Source organism: Centropristis striata, chromosome 2, assembly GCF_030273125.1.
Source record: "Centropristis striata isolate RG_2023a ecotype Rhode Island chromosome 2, C.striata_1.0, whole genome shotgun sequence".
In the NCBI taxonomy this organism is placed as follows: domain Eukaryota; kingdom Metazoa; phylum Chordata; class Actinopteri; order Perciformes; family Serranidae; genus Centropristis; species Centropristis striata.
Window position 1 is genome coordinate 2,906,209 of NC_081518.1, and position 20,644 is coordinate 2,926,852.

Genomic DNA, 20,644 nt, shown 5'->3' on the forward strand with positions numbered 1-20,644 from the left:
GGCCTCCTGAAGTCTCTTTGATGCTCCGCTCGGCTCTCTCAGCTGTCCAGCAGCTCATTGTGACCCATCGGTTCACTGTACCAACAGCAGCCTGCAGCTACAAACAGACAGAAAGCCAAGCAGCCTGTTTCTGGGCCACTTATTTGATTTCTGGCTCTCTGGGAATGCTGTAATTTGCGAGGCATTTAGTGTATGCATGTACGCGGGTATCATTATACTTCCATTAGAGGTTGAGTTGATCTGAAATGCAAATACCCTGATAACCCACAACCCCATCAGGGGCCTGATTGCTTGCTAGTCATTAAAGAGTGTGTTTGTGGTTTTAGGGACGGGTGTGTGTGGGTGTGTGTGTGTGTGTGTGTGTGTGTGTGTGCGTGCACGTGCGCGTATGTGTGCACATGCGCGATTCAGTTATACATCTAGCAGTTAAGTATTAATATATGATAATGAATATTATGTATCATTATTAGGCAGAGAAAGCGGTACTACTAAAATGTAAATAGAATTAAAAAAAAATAAAAATATATATAAAAATATATATTTTTATATTTATATTAATATATATATAACTTAAAAAAAGCTAGGCAAGTTTTTCCACACAGAAAGTGTTTGTAATCTTTACTCAGGCTGTTTCTAAGTAATATTTATTTGATATAACCACGTATTTTTTTGTGTGAATTTAAGTTTTACTATTTTTGCAAATTCCACAATTATAGAATTGGCTTCTTAGAAAAGTATCTAATTTTCATTGTTTTATGTAAAAGTAGGTCCCCATTAGTCACCAAATAATCTGTGTGAAAAATGCTAATTCATGTAAATGATGTACCCTGAAAGCATGTTTACAGTTTTTTTCTGGATGTCCCCATAAAGCCTGATTAAAACATCACTTCATCATTTCAGAGGTTTGAAGGCATGTATAGGTAACTGAGTTATGGCAAGTTTACTCAATTTTTTTCAGCTCTCTACAACCTCTAGAAAGGCTGGTCCCCACAAGTGATGATTAAAAGTGGAGTCCCCATGATCTATGAAAACCAGTGTGTGTGTGTGTGTGTGTGTGTGTGTGTGTGTGTGTGTTTACTGGTGCGTGTTAGATGTACACAAAATCTTTTTCGTGACACTTTTACAGGAATTGAAAGCTGACAGTTTTAACAGGTTTCTGCATCATCACACTTGATAATAACAGGTTCAACCCTCATACCGGAGCAATTAGATCACATGACTTCTTCATGACGTCACAACATAAAAAACTAAGCAATGTCGAGCCTCTAAAGTTATTCTTAGGTTTCTTTTTTTCAGACAAAGGATCAGGGATGGGCAACTTAAATGCTGCAGGGGGCCACAATTTTTCATGTTCACTACCACAGGGCCACATATAGGAGCGTGCACTTCACCAGATATGATGAAACTGCAATTTTAAATATGTTTATAGTGCAGTAACTTAACATATTTCATGCTCAAATGCATGTAGAACAGTATAAATAGGAATACAAAAGGTTTGAAGCAAATAAAAAATAACCACTTACTGTGATTTATTTTTTTTTCAGTTTTTTAATTACAAGAAGTCATTTTGTGCATTTTTACACTGCACTTTTAAGATTTCATGTTCAAATGCATGTAGTTGTACTGAGGGCCACTTCAAGAGAGGGTGCGGGCCGTATGCGGCCCCCGGGCCTCCAGTTGCCCATCCCTGCCTTACATGTTTCGACTTATCTTGTTTTTATACAACACTTTTTTTGCAGTTGTTGATTGAGCCTGTTTGTGTCAAAATATGATGTTTGTGGTGTGTTTTTTGTGATCCAGTTATTAAAGTTATTTCAGCAACCAAAGTGTTGCCACTGATTGCAACCAAAGGCCAAGAATCAGTTGCCAGTTTCTCAGAATGCAACTGTTCCAGTCATATGTGTCACATTAACAGAGTGTCCAGGTCACAGTGTGGTGTTTCTGTGTTCTCGTCTCTCTAATAACGTTCATGTTCTCTCTGCAGGTGTACGCACCGTCTCCAAACTCAGAAGACTTCAACAGAGATTCACCTTCTTACTCGTCTCCTAAACCCTCCAGCAGTATGTTTGCAAGCACTTTCTTTGGTAAGTTAAAAAAAAGAATAGCAAGTTTTTCACTTTTGCAGCATGGTTGCCATTTATTGTAGAATTTGCTCAAGTTTCCCCTTCTGGAATATCTAATTTTCTCTACTTTTAAAAAGGACATAGCTTCTTTAATCCATTGCGTGCCGGAAGGAGCTGTTGTGGATTTCCATATTCTTCTATTCTAATATTATCTGTTTTTATCTGGAGTTGGTTATTGATTAGATACATTTCTGTTCTGTGCATAATTTAAAGTGAGGTTTTTCATTGGGGCTTCTTTTGGTTTTAACCCTTTGATGCACAACATGGGTCTAAAATGACCTGAATTCATTCCCCATGTCATTTCATGCTGCTGTGTGTTTCTGTGCTCGCTTTTGATATCAACTTATTTGATGATTGAATATTCCAAGTATTCTTTTAATATCTTGATTTTGATAACAACAGATCATTATTTCCACTCATGCCTCTCATAATTTATGAAGAAAAACAGTTTTTGAATTATTACATATCTAACTACTTAGCAAAGAAATTATTTAAGTAGTTAGCTTAGCAAGGTACTTCACTAAATACTTAGCCAAGAAGTTAGCTAAGTAGTTAGCTTAGCAAGCTACTTAGCTAAAAAAATGGATTTGTGTCATTTTTCACCCATGTTGTGCATTAGAAGGGTAGTGACACAAAAAGGGATTTTATTAAAAAAAAATTAAGGAAAACATAAAATTAGGATGTACGATGATAAAAAAACAAACTAATTGAAGAAAACCTGGAATACTGAATGATGAAGATAATTTATTGCAAAGATATAGAATATAAAAACTCACTTTATAATTTTTCATTATCATTTTCGTTATCACAATAACATACAAAAAGCTAATATATTGTACCAAACTACTTTCAATACTGTTATTTTGATGTTGCCAGGAAAATTGTGTTTTGTTGTTAGTTATACACTGCAATGCATGTTGAAACCTCCCAGTTAGTAATGTGTTGCTGCTTGCAGCGTTCTCGAGAACGGCTCATCCAAACAACTCTCACCTGACCCAGCAGCACACCTACTGTAACATACCTACAGTAACACACCTACAGCAACATACCTGTGTCCCATAGTAACTCTGGACTATATATGAGGCATTCCTTATAAAAAGTTAGATCATGTTTCAGTCCTGAGAGCACAAACGACAAAATTTTAAGCTCCAGGGTCGCAGGTTAACACTAAAGTGCATGTTGTTTATCTGATAATAAAATGAAATGTCTCATTTATTATCCTTCAGACGGTACCCACAGTTCGTCTGACCCGTGGAACTCGTCCAATGGGATCAGTCAGCCCGGCTACGGGGGAATGCTCGCCGGATCTTCATCTCACATGCAGCAGTCAGGAAACTACAGCAGCCTGCACGCACACGACCGCCTGGTGAGCCGCAACACACACAAACAGCTGATAAACCAGTCAGTGGCTTTATTCTGCATCGTGCAAAGCAAAATCAGGAGTGTTCATTCAACTCACAGAGTGTTAAATTTAACACTTTTTCTGAGTTAATATCGTTCTCACGGATTCTGATTTAAAATTACACTTTGAAAAGTTGTAGAACCTGATAATGTAATAACCCCGATAATGTAATAAAAATCTGCACTTGAGTCCATTAAAAATTATTGGTAAAAAAAAGTGTATTACATTATTGGGAAATGCACTTTATTACATTATCAGGAATTTATTACATTTTCAATGGACTCAAGTGCAGATTTTTATTACATTATCGGGGATATTACATTATCAGGTTCCACAAAAGAGTTAATATTTTAACTCTTTAATAGTGTTAAATATTTGACAACCTTGGTGTTGTTTAATGACACCACATAAGTGCACTTTTAACTCAAATTTGTGTTATTCCCTTTTCACTTTGAGTGTAACTTTTTAACATATACATTGTGTTATTTTATGACACAAAGTGTATTTTCAACATACATTGTGCTACTTTGACACATTAAAGTGTATTTTTAACCCTAAATCATGTTATTTCCTTTCACTCATGTGATAATTAACATTCATTGTTTTGTTTTACGATACATTAAAAGTGCATTCTGTCTTTAAAAGGACCATACAAGTCACTAAATCTGAAAATCAACTCAAATCAAATCAATCAAATCAAATCAAATCAAATAGTCTTTATTGTCATTATATAGTTCACTATACAACGAAATTGAAAGTGCCACTGCATAAGGTGCATAGTTATGACAATCATAACACAAAACAAAACAGCATGAGTAAAAACATTTAAAAAATACCGAGCTAAACAAGGACAAAAACAAGAACAAGGACATGTGATGTAATAAATAAGTATAAAAATAAATAAATGGCTACTGAAAATGCTATAATTTATAGATGAGGTAGATAGTAGGCCGATGTTTTGCACATATCGATTGTATTGCACAACTCCAACTGAAGTGAATCTAACTCAGATGTGAGCTTTTTGATCACTAAAAGTGTTAAAACAACTCCAAAATCAACACCCACCAACTCAAAATCATCAACACTGAACAAACAACACTACAGATTCTACATCGTGTGTATTGTTTAGCAGATGCAGCACGTACAGTCAGTAATGTTTCAGCCCTGTTTCTGCTCTGGCTCACAGTCAGAGTGGGTTTGTGTGTGTGTGCGTCTTAAGTTGTGGTCTGGTTTTTATCACTGCTGACCCTTTGTGTGAGTGTTTGATCTCAGCTGGCTGGCCATCACAGGGAGCCTGCAGATGCTGCTGCCCTCCTTTATCTGCCCCTCCCCCTCCTGTACATTTACCTCACGGCAGCCAGCGAGATGTCAAGGAGAATATAGAGCTCAGAGAATAAATTAGTTCTGTAGAGGGGTATCTGCGCCCTCGAGCGCAGTTTCCAAATTTATTTTTTGATAAATTTTTCTCTCTCTCTGCACTCTAGTGATGATGCCATCCACTCTAGCCTCTCCATAGGGTTACATTGGGGGGATTTTTGGGCGTGTTTTTGTCGAATAATTTGAAAACGTTTGCTGAATCCCTTATAAAAGTCATAGCACACTTGTCATGGCCGAGCCGGTCGATTTGATACCTTTTTAGTGTATGTGCGACCCAAACTCAAAAAAACACGGAAGAAACGAAAGAATTAAATCTAGGATCAATCCTGGTGGAGAGTATATAGTGTGCTCCTTCAAGCACAGTAAAGTAAATTTTATTTATAAAGCGCTTTTCACAGGCAAAATGCTTTACAAGAGTATAAAACAACATCCAGGCAAACACACAAAAACACACAATACAACAAGAAAACATAACTAGAAATTTTGAGTGTGCTTGACTCTGGCCCGTGACGCTACCCAAACATTATTAGGTTACAATTTGAACTGTTTACGCCCAAACTAGAACTCTGACAGCTTTACCACACCAATGTGAGGGAGAAGACCTATTTTCCTACGTTTCTATGGATAAATTATTTCTGTAGAGTGGTATTCGCGGCCTCGAGTGCAGTTTGACAAATTTTTCTCTCCCTCTGCACTCTAGCGATGATGTCATTCACTCTAGCCTCTCCATAGGGTTACATTGGGGGGATTTTTTGCCGTGTTTTTGCTGAATAATTTGAAAACCGTTTGCTGAAAAGTCTGAAAAGCTACTTCACCCAAGCAGAGGGATATGGGTGAAGTAGCTCAGATATATATGTTGGGGCCAGATCCTGCAGAGCTTTGTACACTCAAAAAAAATAATACTGCATATTACTTAATTCAATCAGTGTGAAAGCTCTCAAATCGGTTAAACAAAACATGAGTAATGAGTAAATTTAAGTAATATTTTGAAGTACGCCAGAATGAATTGACTTATTGGCTCAATTACCACATAAATTGAGTAAATGTAACTGAAATATTATGTAAACCATATTATATGGAAAACCTGAGTAGAAATCACTAAACAAACTGAGTAAATATAATTGAAAACATTTGTAGGGTATAACTGCAAATTTGCTTATGATTTACTTTTATACATGGACATTTTACAGAAAGATTCCTGCTGGAGTTCTACTAATGAATTTTGATGTAGTCAACTCAAATACTCATCATGATGATATTCAGCATTTTTATTTAGTATGCATCAAGGTTATAATAGTTTTGGATTTTTCATTAGTTTTAGTTTTAATTTCGTTGTGAATTTTTGTTTTCAAATTCAGTTAGTTTTAATTAGTTTTTAGAGTGAGTTTGCTATAGTTTTAGTTTAGTTTTTATTTTTTGAAAATGCTTAGTTTTAGTTTTAGTTTTTATTAGTTTTAGTGTTAGTTTTAGTTTTTTTGTAATGGGTATGTGCCTTCATTTCCTTTGGTTTATCATCTCAGCCTCAATAAGGTTATTAACTCTTACAGTTCTGGGTGTTTTGTATTTTGGTTCTAGTGTCGACATCCCAGTCTCAGTAAACATATTTACCATGTGTTCCTGCATGTTGAAATAGAAACACTGAATTATGTATGAAAAAAGTTGACAAAGACGAAAACTGAGGACATTTTCACTATAATTTCAGTTAGTTTTAGTTAGTTTTGTAACCACACAATACAGTTTCAGTTAGTTATCGTTTTTTAAAAAACTCTTGTTTTTATTTTATTTCAGTTAACGAAAATGTTTTTTCAGTTTTAGTTTTCGTTATTTTGTTAGTTTTCGTTAACTATAATAACCTTGGTATGCGTACCTTTATATTACTGTCACATTTACAGGCTCCTTCAATCATTTCTTAGAGTGTAGCTCAGAGTGAGAATCTTAAACTGAATAAGCTCTTTTCGTTCTGACTGATATTGTCTCTTTATTTATCTTGCAGAATTACCCCGCACACTCCGTGTCTCCAGACATCAACTCCAGTCTTCCTCCCATGTCCAGCTTCCACCGGAGCAACTCCAGCACTTCACCATTCGTCACCGCGGCACACACCCCCAACGCCAGCGCCGCCGACCCCGGGGTCATGGGTACGTTCACCGTCTTCTCAGCTACCTGATCACACTGACTCATTACTTTTCCATCCTGTAGCAGCAGTGAGTCAGCCAGGGAGACAGCTGAGTGTGTTGTTTTAAAGCCTCTGTGTGTTTTCTTAGCTGCTGCTAACCGGGGGAATGCCACTGGAAGCTCCCAGACCGGAGACGCACTGGGCAAGGCCCTGGCCTCGGTGAGTGACACTTTCATTATTCATTCATTCAGAGCTTCCAGGAGTCTCAGAGTGCTCTAGCATCCTGGAGGAATTTCCACTCAGTGGATAATAAAGTTTTCGTATTTTGGGTTTCATCCTGTTTCAGGATGTGACGTTGAGAAACCTGGTTCACTCATATCTGTGTCAACATGATTCCACGGAACAATGACAAGCTTATTTTCTTAAGTGGAGAAAAAAAAAGGAAATTAACAACTTTTTGAAAACTGGATCGTAATGCCATTTTTATATTTGGGTTAAAACTTACAAGGCAAACAGCCGATGTTGGGTTTTTTTTTTTTAATGACCAAAAAAAATACATAAAAAAACTAAAAAAGACACAACAAAAGACATAAAATGACTTTCAAAGACACAAAATGACTAAAAAATACACAAAATGACCAAAATTGTTAGGCTAAACACACAAGACACAAATAAAATCGAGTCCCACTAGAATAAAAACCAGAGTTGATGACAGGATCACATTTATGTTGGTTTTTCTTTGTTTCTTTTTGGTTCAAAATGTTGATACAGAAACCTGGTTCACTCAGATCTGTCAACATGATTCCACTGAACATGACAAGCTTATTTTCTTAAGTGGAGAAAAAAAAGGAAATTAACAACATTTTGAAAACTGGATCGTAATGCCATTTTTATATTTGGGTTAAAACTTACAAGGCAAACAGCCGATGTGGAGCTTCTTTTTTTTTAACCCTTTGATGCACAACGTGGGTCAAAAATGACCCTCATTCATTTCCCATGTTATTTCATGCTGGCTGTGTGTTTCTGTGCTCTATCTTTTGATATCAACTTATTTTTAATTTAAATATCTTGTTTTTGATAACAACAGATCATTATTTCCATTTTGCCTCTCATACTTTATGAAGAAAAACAGTTTTTGAATTATTACATAGCTATCTTCTTGGCTAAGTAGCTTGCTAAGCTAACTACTTAACCAAGAAGTTAGCTAAGTAGTTAGCTTAGCAAGCTACTTAGCTAAAAAATGGATATGGGTAATTTTTGACCCATGTTGTGCATTAGAAGGGTAGTGACACAAAAAGGGATTTTATTCAAAAATGAATAAAGGAAAACATAAAATTAGGATGTATGATGATCAAAAACAAACTAATTGAGGAAAACCTGGAATACTGAATGATGAAAATAATTTATTGCAAAGATATAGAACATAAAAACTCTGTTGGGTCACTTTAGACCATGTTGTGCATCAAAGGGTTAAAAATATTTTTTGGCCACTTTACAGCTTTATTTGATAGTGAAAGGGGGAGTCATGATTCATAAACATCCATAACCTGTTGCTACAGGGACTAAGTCTTGTATGAACGCCCTGAGCTGATGTGGAGTTTTATAGAGAAGGTGTCGAGGTTTCCCATAGAGGTGGAGCGCTGTTCCAACAGTTTCTGATGATCTGTGTGCAGTTATGAAGATTTCTTACCATGTCAGTCACTTGTCTGCACAAACAAAAAACGTTCAAAAACCTGGAAAAGGTGTTTATGTGTCACAGCATCCTGGTTTCTTTTGGAGAACTCCAGGTACAATATTCAGAATCAGAATCAGAAATACTTTATTGATCCCGGGGGGGAAGCTGCTTTGTTCCAGTTGCTGCTGTAGAAGACAATAATAGAAAGTCATTCTGTAAACAAAATAAAGGTAAAAATGCGTGCTACACTAAATATACAACAATATAAAATACAAATGCAAGTCTTAAGTAAATAAAGATATGCACAAAATTAAATAAAATAGATATTCAGGTTTGTGAAAGGGGGATATAGGGTTTAACCCTGTGGAGTGTCCAAAAGCTCCAAATAATCCAGACTTGTTGCCTCCATCAGACTAGAAAACAAAGCAGCGTGGAGCCCTACTGTAAATTTACCTCTAAAGTTCTGGCTGTAAACTCCATGAGGCCAGTTTCAGTTTGATGATGATATACCAAGTAAAACTGGAGACAAGCTCAAATAGATTTAGTATCAAATGATAGAACTGGATGGAACCCTCTTATATGTTAGATTTGACTCCTTTGTTCACATTTGCAACATTTAAAATTCTTTATTGAGCATGATAGTGTTTTGAAAGTAAAAAAAAGATTCAAAATCACATTTTATGTTGGATTAAAGGACTAAAAAAGACACAAAATGACTAAAAAAAAAAGAGACAAAATGACCAAAAAAGACACAAAATGATCAAAAAAAGACATAAAATAACTAAAAAAAGACACAACAAAAGACACAAAGACACAAAATGACCAAAATTGTTACGCTAAACACACAAGACCCAAATAAAATGTAGTCCCACTAGAATAAAAACCAGAGTTGATGACAGGATCACACACAATCACAAGATCACATTTATGTTGGTTTTTCTTTGTTTCTTTTTGGTTCAAAATGTTGATCCAGTAAGTCAGAATAAAAAAACAATTATTATTATCAGGTCATATAGGTAAAAAAAATATACCAACATGGCATTTAAACATGTTTTAAGTGGTGAATACAGGCAGGATGGAAAGGAGTCAGACATGGACAAAATAGCCCAAAACTCCATAGAGTTAACCTCCAGAAACCTGAAATCAGAAGCAGGATACGCATGTAAAAACTCAGTCTGACTGAATAATTTGCTGTCAATCACTCAGAGTGTCTGCCCGTCCCTCAGCTCTGACCTCAGCTCACAAAAACATGAAATAATTCTCTGTTTCTGTCTCTAAAGAAGGTGACCTCAGTCATCACGGGGGAATTAAGTGCGATAGCGACTGCTGATTAAAAAAAGCCCTGAGGACATGTTTGTAGTTGTTTTTGGGCCTAAGCCTGGATAATTGTGGGCTTAAACTAAGAGCATTCAAGAAAGCGAATTGTACACTGAAAATACTCCTAAAGCCAGTGGATTACACTTCACTTTGGAAAAACCAGCTTTGGATATCTGTGACATCCTGTAATGCATCGCAGTAAGAGTTTAATATGTCTTGTACACAAATCAGCTGATGGAGAGACTTTAAGCTCCAGTTACATTCAGTTTTATTCTGTCTAACTACAAGAGGAACGACTAAAACACTAAATGCGAAAGGTCAAACTATCATACCAGACTATCAGCTTCATATAATTCAGGAAATTGACCATACACATGGAGTCCTGCTGTCAGCTTTTCTCTAAAGTTTTGGTTTTTCTACAAGTTTCCATGTCCAATTTAGTGCATCAACTCTTTTTCAGCAATGGTTAAAATCACCACGACCAAGTGTAGTAACATTATTTTACTTTTTTTGTTGAGATTTTTCAGATTTTGCAGTGTGTGTTTCAACATTTTTTCAACATCTTTTGTGTTTACTGGGTTTTTTTGTGTGATTTTGGGCTATTTTGGGGATTTTTTTGGTGTGTTTTTTGGTTTTCAATGTGTGTTCTGTTTGTTTTTATGTTTTTTTTTATTTTTTGTGTGTTTTTGTGTGTTTTTTATGTGTGTTTTGGGTTTTTTGTTAAAAAAAAATGTTTTTTGTATGTTTTTCATTTGTTTTTTTGTAATTTTGTGTGTGTGTTTTTTTAAAGGTGTTTTTTGTACTTTATTGTGTGTTTTTTGTAATTTTTTAAATTTTTTGTGTGAGAGATTTTTTTGATTTTGCAGTGTGTGTTTCAACATTTTTAATGCATTCTTTTGTGTTTTCTGGGTTTTTTGTGTGATTTTGGGCTATTTTTGGTGTGTTTTTATCTGTCTAATGTTTTTTTTGTAATTTTTTTGTTTGTTTTTGTGTGTTTGTTATGTGTTTTTTTGTTTAAAAAATTGTGTTTTTTGTATGTCTTTTATTTGTGTTTTTTTTTTGTGGTTGTTTTTTTTTGTTTCAAAATGTTGATCCAGTAAGTCAAAATGACAAAATAATAATCAGGTGAGATTGTGCTGAAAAAGATGATACCACCATGACATGGTGATCATTATTTAAGTTGCATATACAAAAAAACCCGACAAAATAGCCAAAGACTCCAAAGAGTTAATGCATGGGAAGTTGACAAATTTGAACCAGAATCTCTTGGACTTCAGAGGTTTAGGAGTAAAACTGTTTTAGGTTGAGATCCTTCAGTTTTATTTCTACATGAACAGACTTTCTGCCCGGTTACAGAGAGGTCACTGAGTTTTAGGATAACATGTCAATCACAAGGGAACGAGGAGATTATGTCTTCAGAACTTCCACAGGGATTTCATTTGTTTAAACAAATGCTGGATTAAAGCGCAAACACATCCCTGATTTTTTTCTTTTTTTCCTCCTCCTGTAATAAGAGGATATTGTGCCATAATGGGACACGTCTCAGAGAAGTCGGGGTATTAGCGGCCGATCCGACTAATTAGCAGAGAGAGAAAAAACATCAGATCCTCAGAGATTTCTCCTGCAGGTTCACATCAAATTGAGCTTGCAGGAAACCGTTTGACTTGTGCAGGGATGATAGAACGCACTCATTATTAATAATCTCCTTATTCAATCTTGATCTCTGGGCTTTGGTTTTTCAATCAGCTCTGAGTATGAGGGCGGAGGTTTTATTGAAGTGTGGTGGAGGAGGAGGGATGGACTGTTAGCTAACCCTAAAGCAACTATTCTCAACCTTTGTTAAATTGGTCATGTGTTTTAGTCGTTTTGGTCATTTTGTGTCATTTGTGGTAATTTTGTGTCTTTTTTGGGGCATTTTGTTTCCTTTTTTTGGTCCTTTTGTGTCTTTTCTGGTCATTTTGTGGTCAATTTGATTCTTTTTTGGGTCATTTTGTGTCTTATTTGGTCCTTTTGTGACTTTTTTTGGTCCTTTTGTGTCTTTTTTGGCCATTTTGTGTCTTTTTTGGTCATTCTGTGTCTTTTTTTGGTCCTTTTGTGTCTTTTTTGGCCATTTTGTGTCTTTTGTGGGTCATTTTGTGTCTTTTCTGGTCAATTTGTGTCTTTTTTTAGATCATTTTGTGGTCAATTTGTGTCTTTTTTGGCCATTTTGTGTCTTTTGTGGGTCATTTTGTGTCTTTTGTGGGTCATTTTGTGTCTTTTCTGGTCAATTTGTGTCTTTTTTTAGATCATTTTGTGGTCAATTTGTGTCTTTTTTGGTCATTTTGTTTCTTTTTTTGCTTAATTTTATGTAATTTTTTGGTCATTTTGTGTCTTTTTTAGATCATTTTGTGTCATTTTGTGGTGAATTTGATTCTTCTTTGGGTAATTTTGTGTCTTTTCTGACAAATCCCAAAGTATCAAGTTGTTACTTTCCAAGGAGTCTCTGGCTTGAAGCTGACTGTTACACACTCAGGAGGTCAGAATGGACCTTTAAACTGATAGCAAAGGACTTAGATTAAAAGTAACAAAAAAATATAAAAACAATATATAAATGCACAGACAGAGAGATGTTTTAGTTGTTGTCTGCTTCATTATTTGTCCAAAATTCATCGTATCAAGTGGTTTGTCTGATCTGAACATGCATGTTAAATTGGGGGTGGCGACTCAAAAAGGTTGAGAACTAACTGCTCTAAAGGACTCTTTATGCTCCTCCACACTCCAAATATATCCAAATATTCCTCCGTTTCTCCAAAGCGAGCTGTTTATAAGCGTGACTTCTGACCCGACAATATATGACTTTCTATTCTTTCCGCTCACTGGCGGCGAACGCTGCATTCAAAGTGAAACACGGCTCGTTTTACTGGAATAAATGAAAGCTCCGCCTCATCATCAGTTACGCTCCCGCGGCGGCATGGGGCCAATAAGCACGGCCAATTTAAAAGGGCGGAGAACAAAAGGCGTACAAAGGGCGGCCCGTGGAGTCGAGCCACGGCGGTTATAAACTCCCCGTCCACCCACCCCCACCCTCCAACCGTGTCCATTTCACTGCAGCTTTGTCATGCTAATAGAATTGAGTCTGCAAATATAAAGGACTTAATTTGTTATTACCATCCCTAAACTCTTATATTCTGTCTGTACACTACACTGGAAAAAAGGGATTCTTTTTTGGCCGTGTAATTATTATTTCAATCATCTATATAAATTCTACAAAGAAATATGAATTCAGTGCTTTTTACTTTAAACCTCTGAAGTCCAAGAGATTTTGGTTCAAATTTGTCAACTTCCTATGCATTAACTCTTTGGAGTTTGGGGCTGTTTTGTTGGTTTTTGACTCTTTTTTTTTCATTCTGCCTGTATATGCAACTTAAATAATAATCACCATGTCATGATGGTGTCATCTTTTTCAGCCCAACCGCACCTGATTATTATTTTGTCATTTTGACTTACTGGATCAACATTTTGAAACATACACAAAAAAAGTATACAAAAAACATGAAAAAAAACAAACAAAAAAAAAAATGCATACAAAATTACAAAAAACACAAATAAAAAACATACAAAAACCACAATTTTTTTAAACAAAACAAAACAAAACACACACAAAAACACAAAAAATACAAAAAACATATTTAAAAAAATGCACACAAAATTACAAAAACCACAAATAGAAAACATACAAAAAAAATTTTTTTTTTAAACAAAAAAAACAAAACACACATAAAAAACACACAAAAAAATTACAAAAACACAGAACACACATTAAAAACCACAAAAACACACAAAAAATTTACAAAAATAGCCCAAAATCGCACAAAAACCCCAGTAAACACAAAAGAGTGGATTAAAAATGTTGAAACACACACTGCAAAATCTGAAAAACCTCTGCAAAAATAGTAAAATAATGTTAGTACACGTGGTCGTGGTGATTTTAACCATTGCTGAAAAAGAGTTGACCAATAAATTGGACACGGAAACTTGCAGAAAAAACAAAACTTTAGAGTTCAGCTGACAGCAGGGAAACATGCTGCTTCGTTTTTACCTCATGAAGAAGTCGTGCTCTGGCGCTTTCCTGGACTCCAGAGGGTTAATAGAGTTTAGACACATGCAAAAAGAAACAGCATTTGAATACGAGATTTCGATATCTGTGGTTCACAAAACAATATCTAGCGCAGGCTGAAAGGCCCTTTGAGATTATCTGTGTCCAGGTTGGGCGTTGGCACTTTTTGAAGCCACGGAGGATTAATAACGTTCTATAAAAGTGAAAAACACACCTTCCCCCTGTGGAATTGCAAGTTTTATAACTATTTGGGTGTGTAGAAAAAAGCACGAAACTCTCATTTTTTACTCTTGTTGTATTTTATCTGGATACGGTTCAACACTGACCTCAATAAAACCGCTCACATTTTCTTATTTGCATGTTTATTATGTGTCCATGCCTGCAGGGGATCATATGTATCTGTCTCTTTTTCTGCTACCACTGGAACCAGCAGACTGATATGTTTTGTGCAGGTTTATGACCTCAGTGACTTCTCATGATTGTGGTGAAAATATTGACAAAATCACACACAGGAAAAGTCATTTCTGATAATTGGCTTGGCTCACCTGCTCTGTTGCAGAACTTCTATAGAGAAGTTTGTCTCATTTTGAAGCAGAATGATTCCTTACCCGACAGGTTTAGATCCACTAAAGTTAGCCATGAAACAGGATGAATAAATAGCTGTTTTTATTTTTATTTTATTTATTTTTATTAACGAATAAACAAAAAAGAACAGTGGATTACTTATAAGGAGCCACAATATGAAAAAAGACACTAAAACACAATTCTAGACAACAAAGACTCAGAAACATATTTACAAATTAGACGTAAATGTCTGTTTTTGTCGATGTCGCCACATTTGGAGTGTCAGCTGAGAGAGATTCAGCTCTTCTCTGTTTGGGAGGGGAGAGAGCTTTTTCTATCTTAACTGTTAAGATTTGTCCATTTTTTATAGATAGGTCTCTTTTTCCTTTAGTTAGTAAATTATTAAGTAAGTAAGTAAGTATAAACTTGCATACAAATAAGAAAACACAATTAAAACAAAATGGGGGAGAGGCTTTTTTCTCGCTTAATTGTTAAGATTTGTCCATTTTTATAGAGAGATCTTTTTTTCCTGAAGTTAGTAAGTAAGTGTGCATCTCAATGAATTAGAATATGATAGAAAAGTTTATTTATGTCATTAATTCAATTCAAAAATGTGAAATTACACATTATATAGATCCATTACACGCAGAAGGAAACATTTCATGTCTTCATTTATTACATTTCTTCTAATTATAATGATTATGGCTTACATTTAATGAAATAATGTTTCACTTGAACTACTGGAAATGGACTTTTCCATCATATTCTAGTTTATTTAAGTAAGTAAGTAATTAAGTAAGTTAGTAAGTTAGTTAGTAAGTAAGTAAGAACGTAAGTAGCTAAGTAATTAAGTAAGTAAGCAAGTAAGTTAGGAAGTAAGTAAGTAAGTAAGTAAGTAAGTAAGTACGTTAGTAAGTAAATAAGTTAGTAAGTAAGTAAGTAAGTTAGTAAGTAAGTAAGTAAGTACGTTAGTAATTAAATAAGTTAGTTAGTAAGTAAGTAAGTAAGTAAGTAAGTACGTTAGTAAGTAAATAAGTTAGTAAGTAAGTAAGTAAGTTAGTAAGTAAGTAAGTAAGTAAGTAAGTAAGTAAGTAAATAAGTAAGTAAGTAAGTACGTTAGTAATTAAATAAGTTAGTTAGTAAGTAAGTAAGTAAGTAAGTAAGTTAGGAAGTAAGTTAGGAATTAAGTAAGTAAGTAAGTTAGGAAGTAAGTAAGTAAGTAAGTAAATAAGTAAGTTAGGAAGTAAGTTAGGAAGTAAGTAAATAAGTAAGTAAGTAAGTAAGCAAGCAAGCTAGCAAGCTAGTTAGTTAGTTAGTTAGTTAGTTAGTTAGTTAGTTAATTAGTTAGAAAGACTACTCTAAATAAATAAGTCTTATCTGCTTTTTAAACAGATCTTCAGTAATATTCAGTTAGTAATAAGAAATATTAAACATATTCAACCTGACAGAAGTGGATACAGAAGCTCATATGTCTGTAGTTAGCGTTTTAATGACATCTCTGGCAGAAAAATCTCCATAATTGATGATTCGTTTCTGGCTTGAAGACGGTAACAGCTGTTAATGATACGAGGAAACATGGACCAGTGATGTACAGATATTATTTTTTATCAGGCTGCTGATCGGATGGTGCATTCCTTTTTTTTAATACTCTTTTTATTGGTTTTTCAGTTTCAAGAGCACAAACATTAGAAAAACAAGACTAACAACAGAACATTAAAAAAAAAAAAAAAATACAAGTCCCACCCCAAACTAATGCTCTCTATAAATCCATCCATGCATACACAAATATATACACATACAAAATCAGCAAGATAACAGGAGACAGGCAAATAAATAGCTCCCTTGAAATAAACAGAATGAAATAAAAAATATTTTTTTTAATTTATTTTTTTAATATTATTATTATTATTATTATTTTTGGATGGTGCATTACTGATGACTCTTCACTTCCTGTCCCCCTCCCCCAGATTTACTCCCCCGACCACACCAACAGTAGTTTCCCCTCCAACCCGTCCACACCGGTCGGTTCTCCTTCACCTCTGACGGCCCCAGCAGGAGCTGCCTCAGCGGGGACCGTGGTGACTGCTGCCGGTCCCCCGACTGGAAGGCCAGGTAGAGACACACACACACGCACACACACACACACACACACACTTCTATATTTCTATCCAAGGTTATTATAGTTAACGAAAACTAACGAAATAACAAAAACTAGAATTGAAAAAACATTTTCGTTAACTGAAATAGAAAATAAAAATGAGAGTTTTTAAAAAAAATGATAACTAACTGAAACTGTATTTTGTGGTTACAAAACTAACTTAAATTATAGTGAAAATGTCCTTCGTTTTCGTCTTTGTCAGATTTTTCATCCGTAAACCTTTTTGGTTGATATGAAATCTATTTCATCTTATTGAATCTGGCACCCAACAAATACCCCATTACAAAGCAACTAAAACTGACACTAGAACTAATAAAAACTAAACTAAAACTAAGCATTTTCAAAAAAAGAAAAACAAATTAAAACTAGACAACTCACTCTAAAAACTCATTAAAACTAACTGAATTTGAAAACAAAAATTGACAACAAAATTAAAACTAAAACTAATGAAAAATCCAAAACTATTATATCTATCTTTGTGAGGGCCCTCATTGAATGAGTGAATTCCCTGCCAAGGTTATAATAGTTTTACTTTTAATTTTGTTGTGAATTTTTGTTTTCAAGTTCAGTTAGTTTTAATGAGTTTTTAGAGTGAGTTTGCTAGTTTTAGTCTAGTATTTATTTTTTGAAATGCTTTAGTTTTAGTTTAGTTTTTATTAGTTTTAGTTTTTTGTAATGGGGTATTTGTTGGGTGGGAGATTAAAAGAGGTCACAGTAAATTTTGCCTTTATTTCCTTTGTCTGATCCATCTTCATTATGTATGAAAAAAGTTGACAAAGACGAAAACGAAGGACATTTTCACTATAATTTAGTTAGTTCTGTAACCACACAATACAGTTTCAGTTAATTATCATTATCATGTAACCTTTAACCTTTAAAACAAAGTCCTGAATAAAAAAAAAAGCCTTTAAAGAAGTGAGGACCGGCCGAAATGTCCTCACTTTGCAAAAATGTCCTGTTTGTTAAAAACGAGGTCCGGTCCTCACTATGTATGAGGAACAAAAACAGAGACACACACACACACACACACACACACACACACACACACCGTATGTCATGTGCTTCCGGAAAGACTTTATACGTTTCAGTGACAGTGTGTGTTAGAATTAAGCCTCGACCTAGAATGTCCAATTTAATTAAGAGGCTTTAATGAGAATATGGCTTTCTATTAATTTAATTACTTTTACTATGTAGTCGGATTAATTAAAGCCAGAGCAGAGTGGAGGGCCAAGTTTCCCTAAAACTTAATTTAATACCCCTTTTAGTTGTGAAGGAGCTCTAATCATTCTCTGCTCATCCTCATGTTTTATCTATGCCGGGGCAGTTAATGCCATTTTTTATATTAATCCATTGGAGAAGGAAAAAAAAAGCTGGCAAGTATTTGAAATCTTACAAAAAAAACGTTATTTAATGTGTTTTTCTGGGACCATGCTCAACAAACATTAATCCCAAGCAAACAGAAGAGATGATTTTACTATATTTAGCTTCTATCTGCTGGAATAACACTGAATTCACACCAAAAAAGGCACAAAAAAGGCCAGTCAACCCATTAATTTAAATGTGGGCCGTGTGTTTAGGCTGTGGCGGACTGCTGCTTAAAACAGAAACACAGCAGCTCTCTGCTAGGAGGGAATCTGGAGAATTGTAACCTGACAACTTGTTGAAGTGACCAATCACACAACCAGTCAGACCACCACAACCTGCACTAATCGCCCTGAAAGAGACACTTATAATGTTGGCTTTACATATCATGTCATTTCTGATATTAATTCTCTGGAGTCCATCTATTTATTGAAAACACATGTTTTATTTGCAGTAATAACTTTATTTATATATCATATGTAGACAAGCTGAGAATGCCAGTTGAAAGTGCCATTTATGTTTCTAAACCATTTTTAAAATGTGAATTTTCTTTCTACAATGAAAACTATTACTATTTTATTTACTATTTTTAATTTACATGCAAATAGACTGCTATACAAAAGGACTAAAAAAGACACAAAATTACCAAAAAAACCCACAAAATGACAAAAAAAATACACAAAATGACTAAAAAAAGACACAAAAAGACACAAAATGACTAAAAAAGACCCAAATGACCAAAAAAGACACAAAATGTCTAAAAAAAAAAAGACAAAAAATTACCAAAAAAATTACACAAAATAACTAAAAAAAGACACAAAATGACAAAAAAAAAATACATAAAATAACTAAAAAAGACAAAAAGACACAAAATGACCAAAATTGTTACACTAAACACACAAGAGCCAAATCAAATGGAGTCCCACTAGAATAAAAACCAGAGTTGATGACAGGATCACACACAATCACAAGATCACATTTATGTTGGTTTTTCTTTGTTTCTTTTTGGTTCTAAATGTTGATCCAGTAAGTCAGAATAAAATTCAATTATTATCAGGTCATATAGGTGAAAAATATATACCAACATGGCATTTAAACATGTTTTAAGTGGTGAATACAGGCAGGATGGAAAGGATTCAGAAATGGACAAAATAGCCCAAAACTCCATAGAGTTAAGTAAGAATCACCTGCCGTGACGTAGAAATTATTACTTAAATAAACCCTTTTTCAACCTTTCCCTACCTCTTATGACGATGTTTGTCCTTTGGCGCTTTAACAACCTGTAAACAACGTTTACTTCATTTCAGACAAACAAAATCCTTATTATTGTTGTTTGGTCTCTTGTGAACCCGCCAATCGGACTCTGATGCGGATTCAGACAAAAAACTAAACGGACTTGGGTTGTGAAAGCACTCTTAAAAAGGATATTATCAGAACTGAGACAGAAGGAAAGAAAGAAGAAAGAAACTTTGTAACGGCACACTGAAACGCCTGATTTGGTGTGAATGTAATGTATTTTGTGGTTAGAAAACTAACTAAAACTAACTAAAATTATAGTGAAAATGTCCTTCGTTTTCGTCTTTGTCAACTTTTTTCATACGTAAACCTTTTTGGTTGATATGAAATCTATTTCATCTATCTGGTTTTATGACTTAATAACCTTATTGGGGCTGAGATGGATCAGACAAAGGAAATAAAGGAAACATTTATTACACCTGATTTGTTGTGAATGCAGCCTTAAAGCTTGCAGCAGTAACTGACTCGCTGGTTCAGTGTTGACAACACACACTTTGTTGCTCCACATACACTCCCCATGACATCACACTCCAGTTCTGGCTCTCAGATTTTAAGGAGGGTCTTTGTTCATGTTCATAAATTTAGATCCAGCTGACAAGTGTTTTTTGGAATAACATTTCTACTGAGACTTTTTGTTTTTTAAGTGATGTAAATGGAGTTTTAATGAGAAGCCGTGGTAAATAAAGAGCCTGGGGGCTGTGGCTTTGAGGGTGCTTAAGGTTTTGAAAATCTTGTTATGAAAGTGTTTGAAGTGGGTCCTTGAATTGCATTTTTGAGAAGCTTTTCATATTTTGTTCTGTAGAACTGTTATCCAAGTTTTGACGGCTTGTAATAGTGGCTCGTGGCTCTTGCCCTACTTTGTAATAAGGCACAATTTTGGGGGAGTAGATTTGTTGTTGCATAATCCTGTTTTCCCGAACAAGAACTTGGCAGTTTGTGTTTTTATGTCGAGGGAAAGACAAGCTGAATGTGTTCATACTGTGGAAGAGAACAAAAGCTCCTGTTTGTGAAATACTGAGGGTTTTATTTTACAGTAAAAAGAGACGTGTATTCTGTCCTACAGAGTCTAACTGCAGTAACTACATTTTTGGTCGAAATTGAGGGTTTTTTTTAAACATTTTTTATTTTTATTTTGTGGGAGCATTATAATACAGTGCT

The 20,644-nt window shown here is 34.8% G+C and overlaps 1 protein-coding gene across 1 annotated transcript in view; it reads left to right on the forward strand.

The window, feature by feature from the left end:
• The window catches only part of tcf12 (transcription factor 12), a 154,540-nt gene that overhangs the window by 108,866 nt on the left and 25,030 nt on the right, over window positions 1-20,644 (forward strand). The window contains exons 9-13 of the mRNA XM_059359131.1: window positions 1,985-2,084; window positions 3,350-3,489; window positions 6,896-7,040; window positions 7,167-7,237; window positions 16,638-16,782. Of these exons, the coding sequence (XP_059215114.1) occupies window positions 1,985-2,084; window positions 3,350-3,489; window positions 6,896-7,040; window positions 7,167-7,237; window positions 16,638-16,782 (601 nt within the window). The remainder of the gene's footprint in view (window positions 1-1,984; window positions 2,085-3,349; window positions 3,490-6,895; window positions 7,041-7,166; window positions 7,238-16,637; window positions 16,783-20,644) is intronic.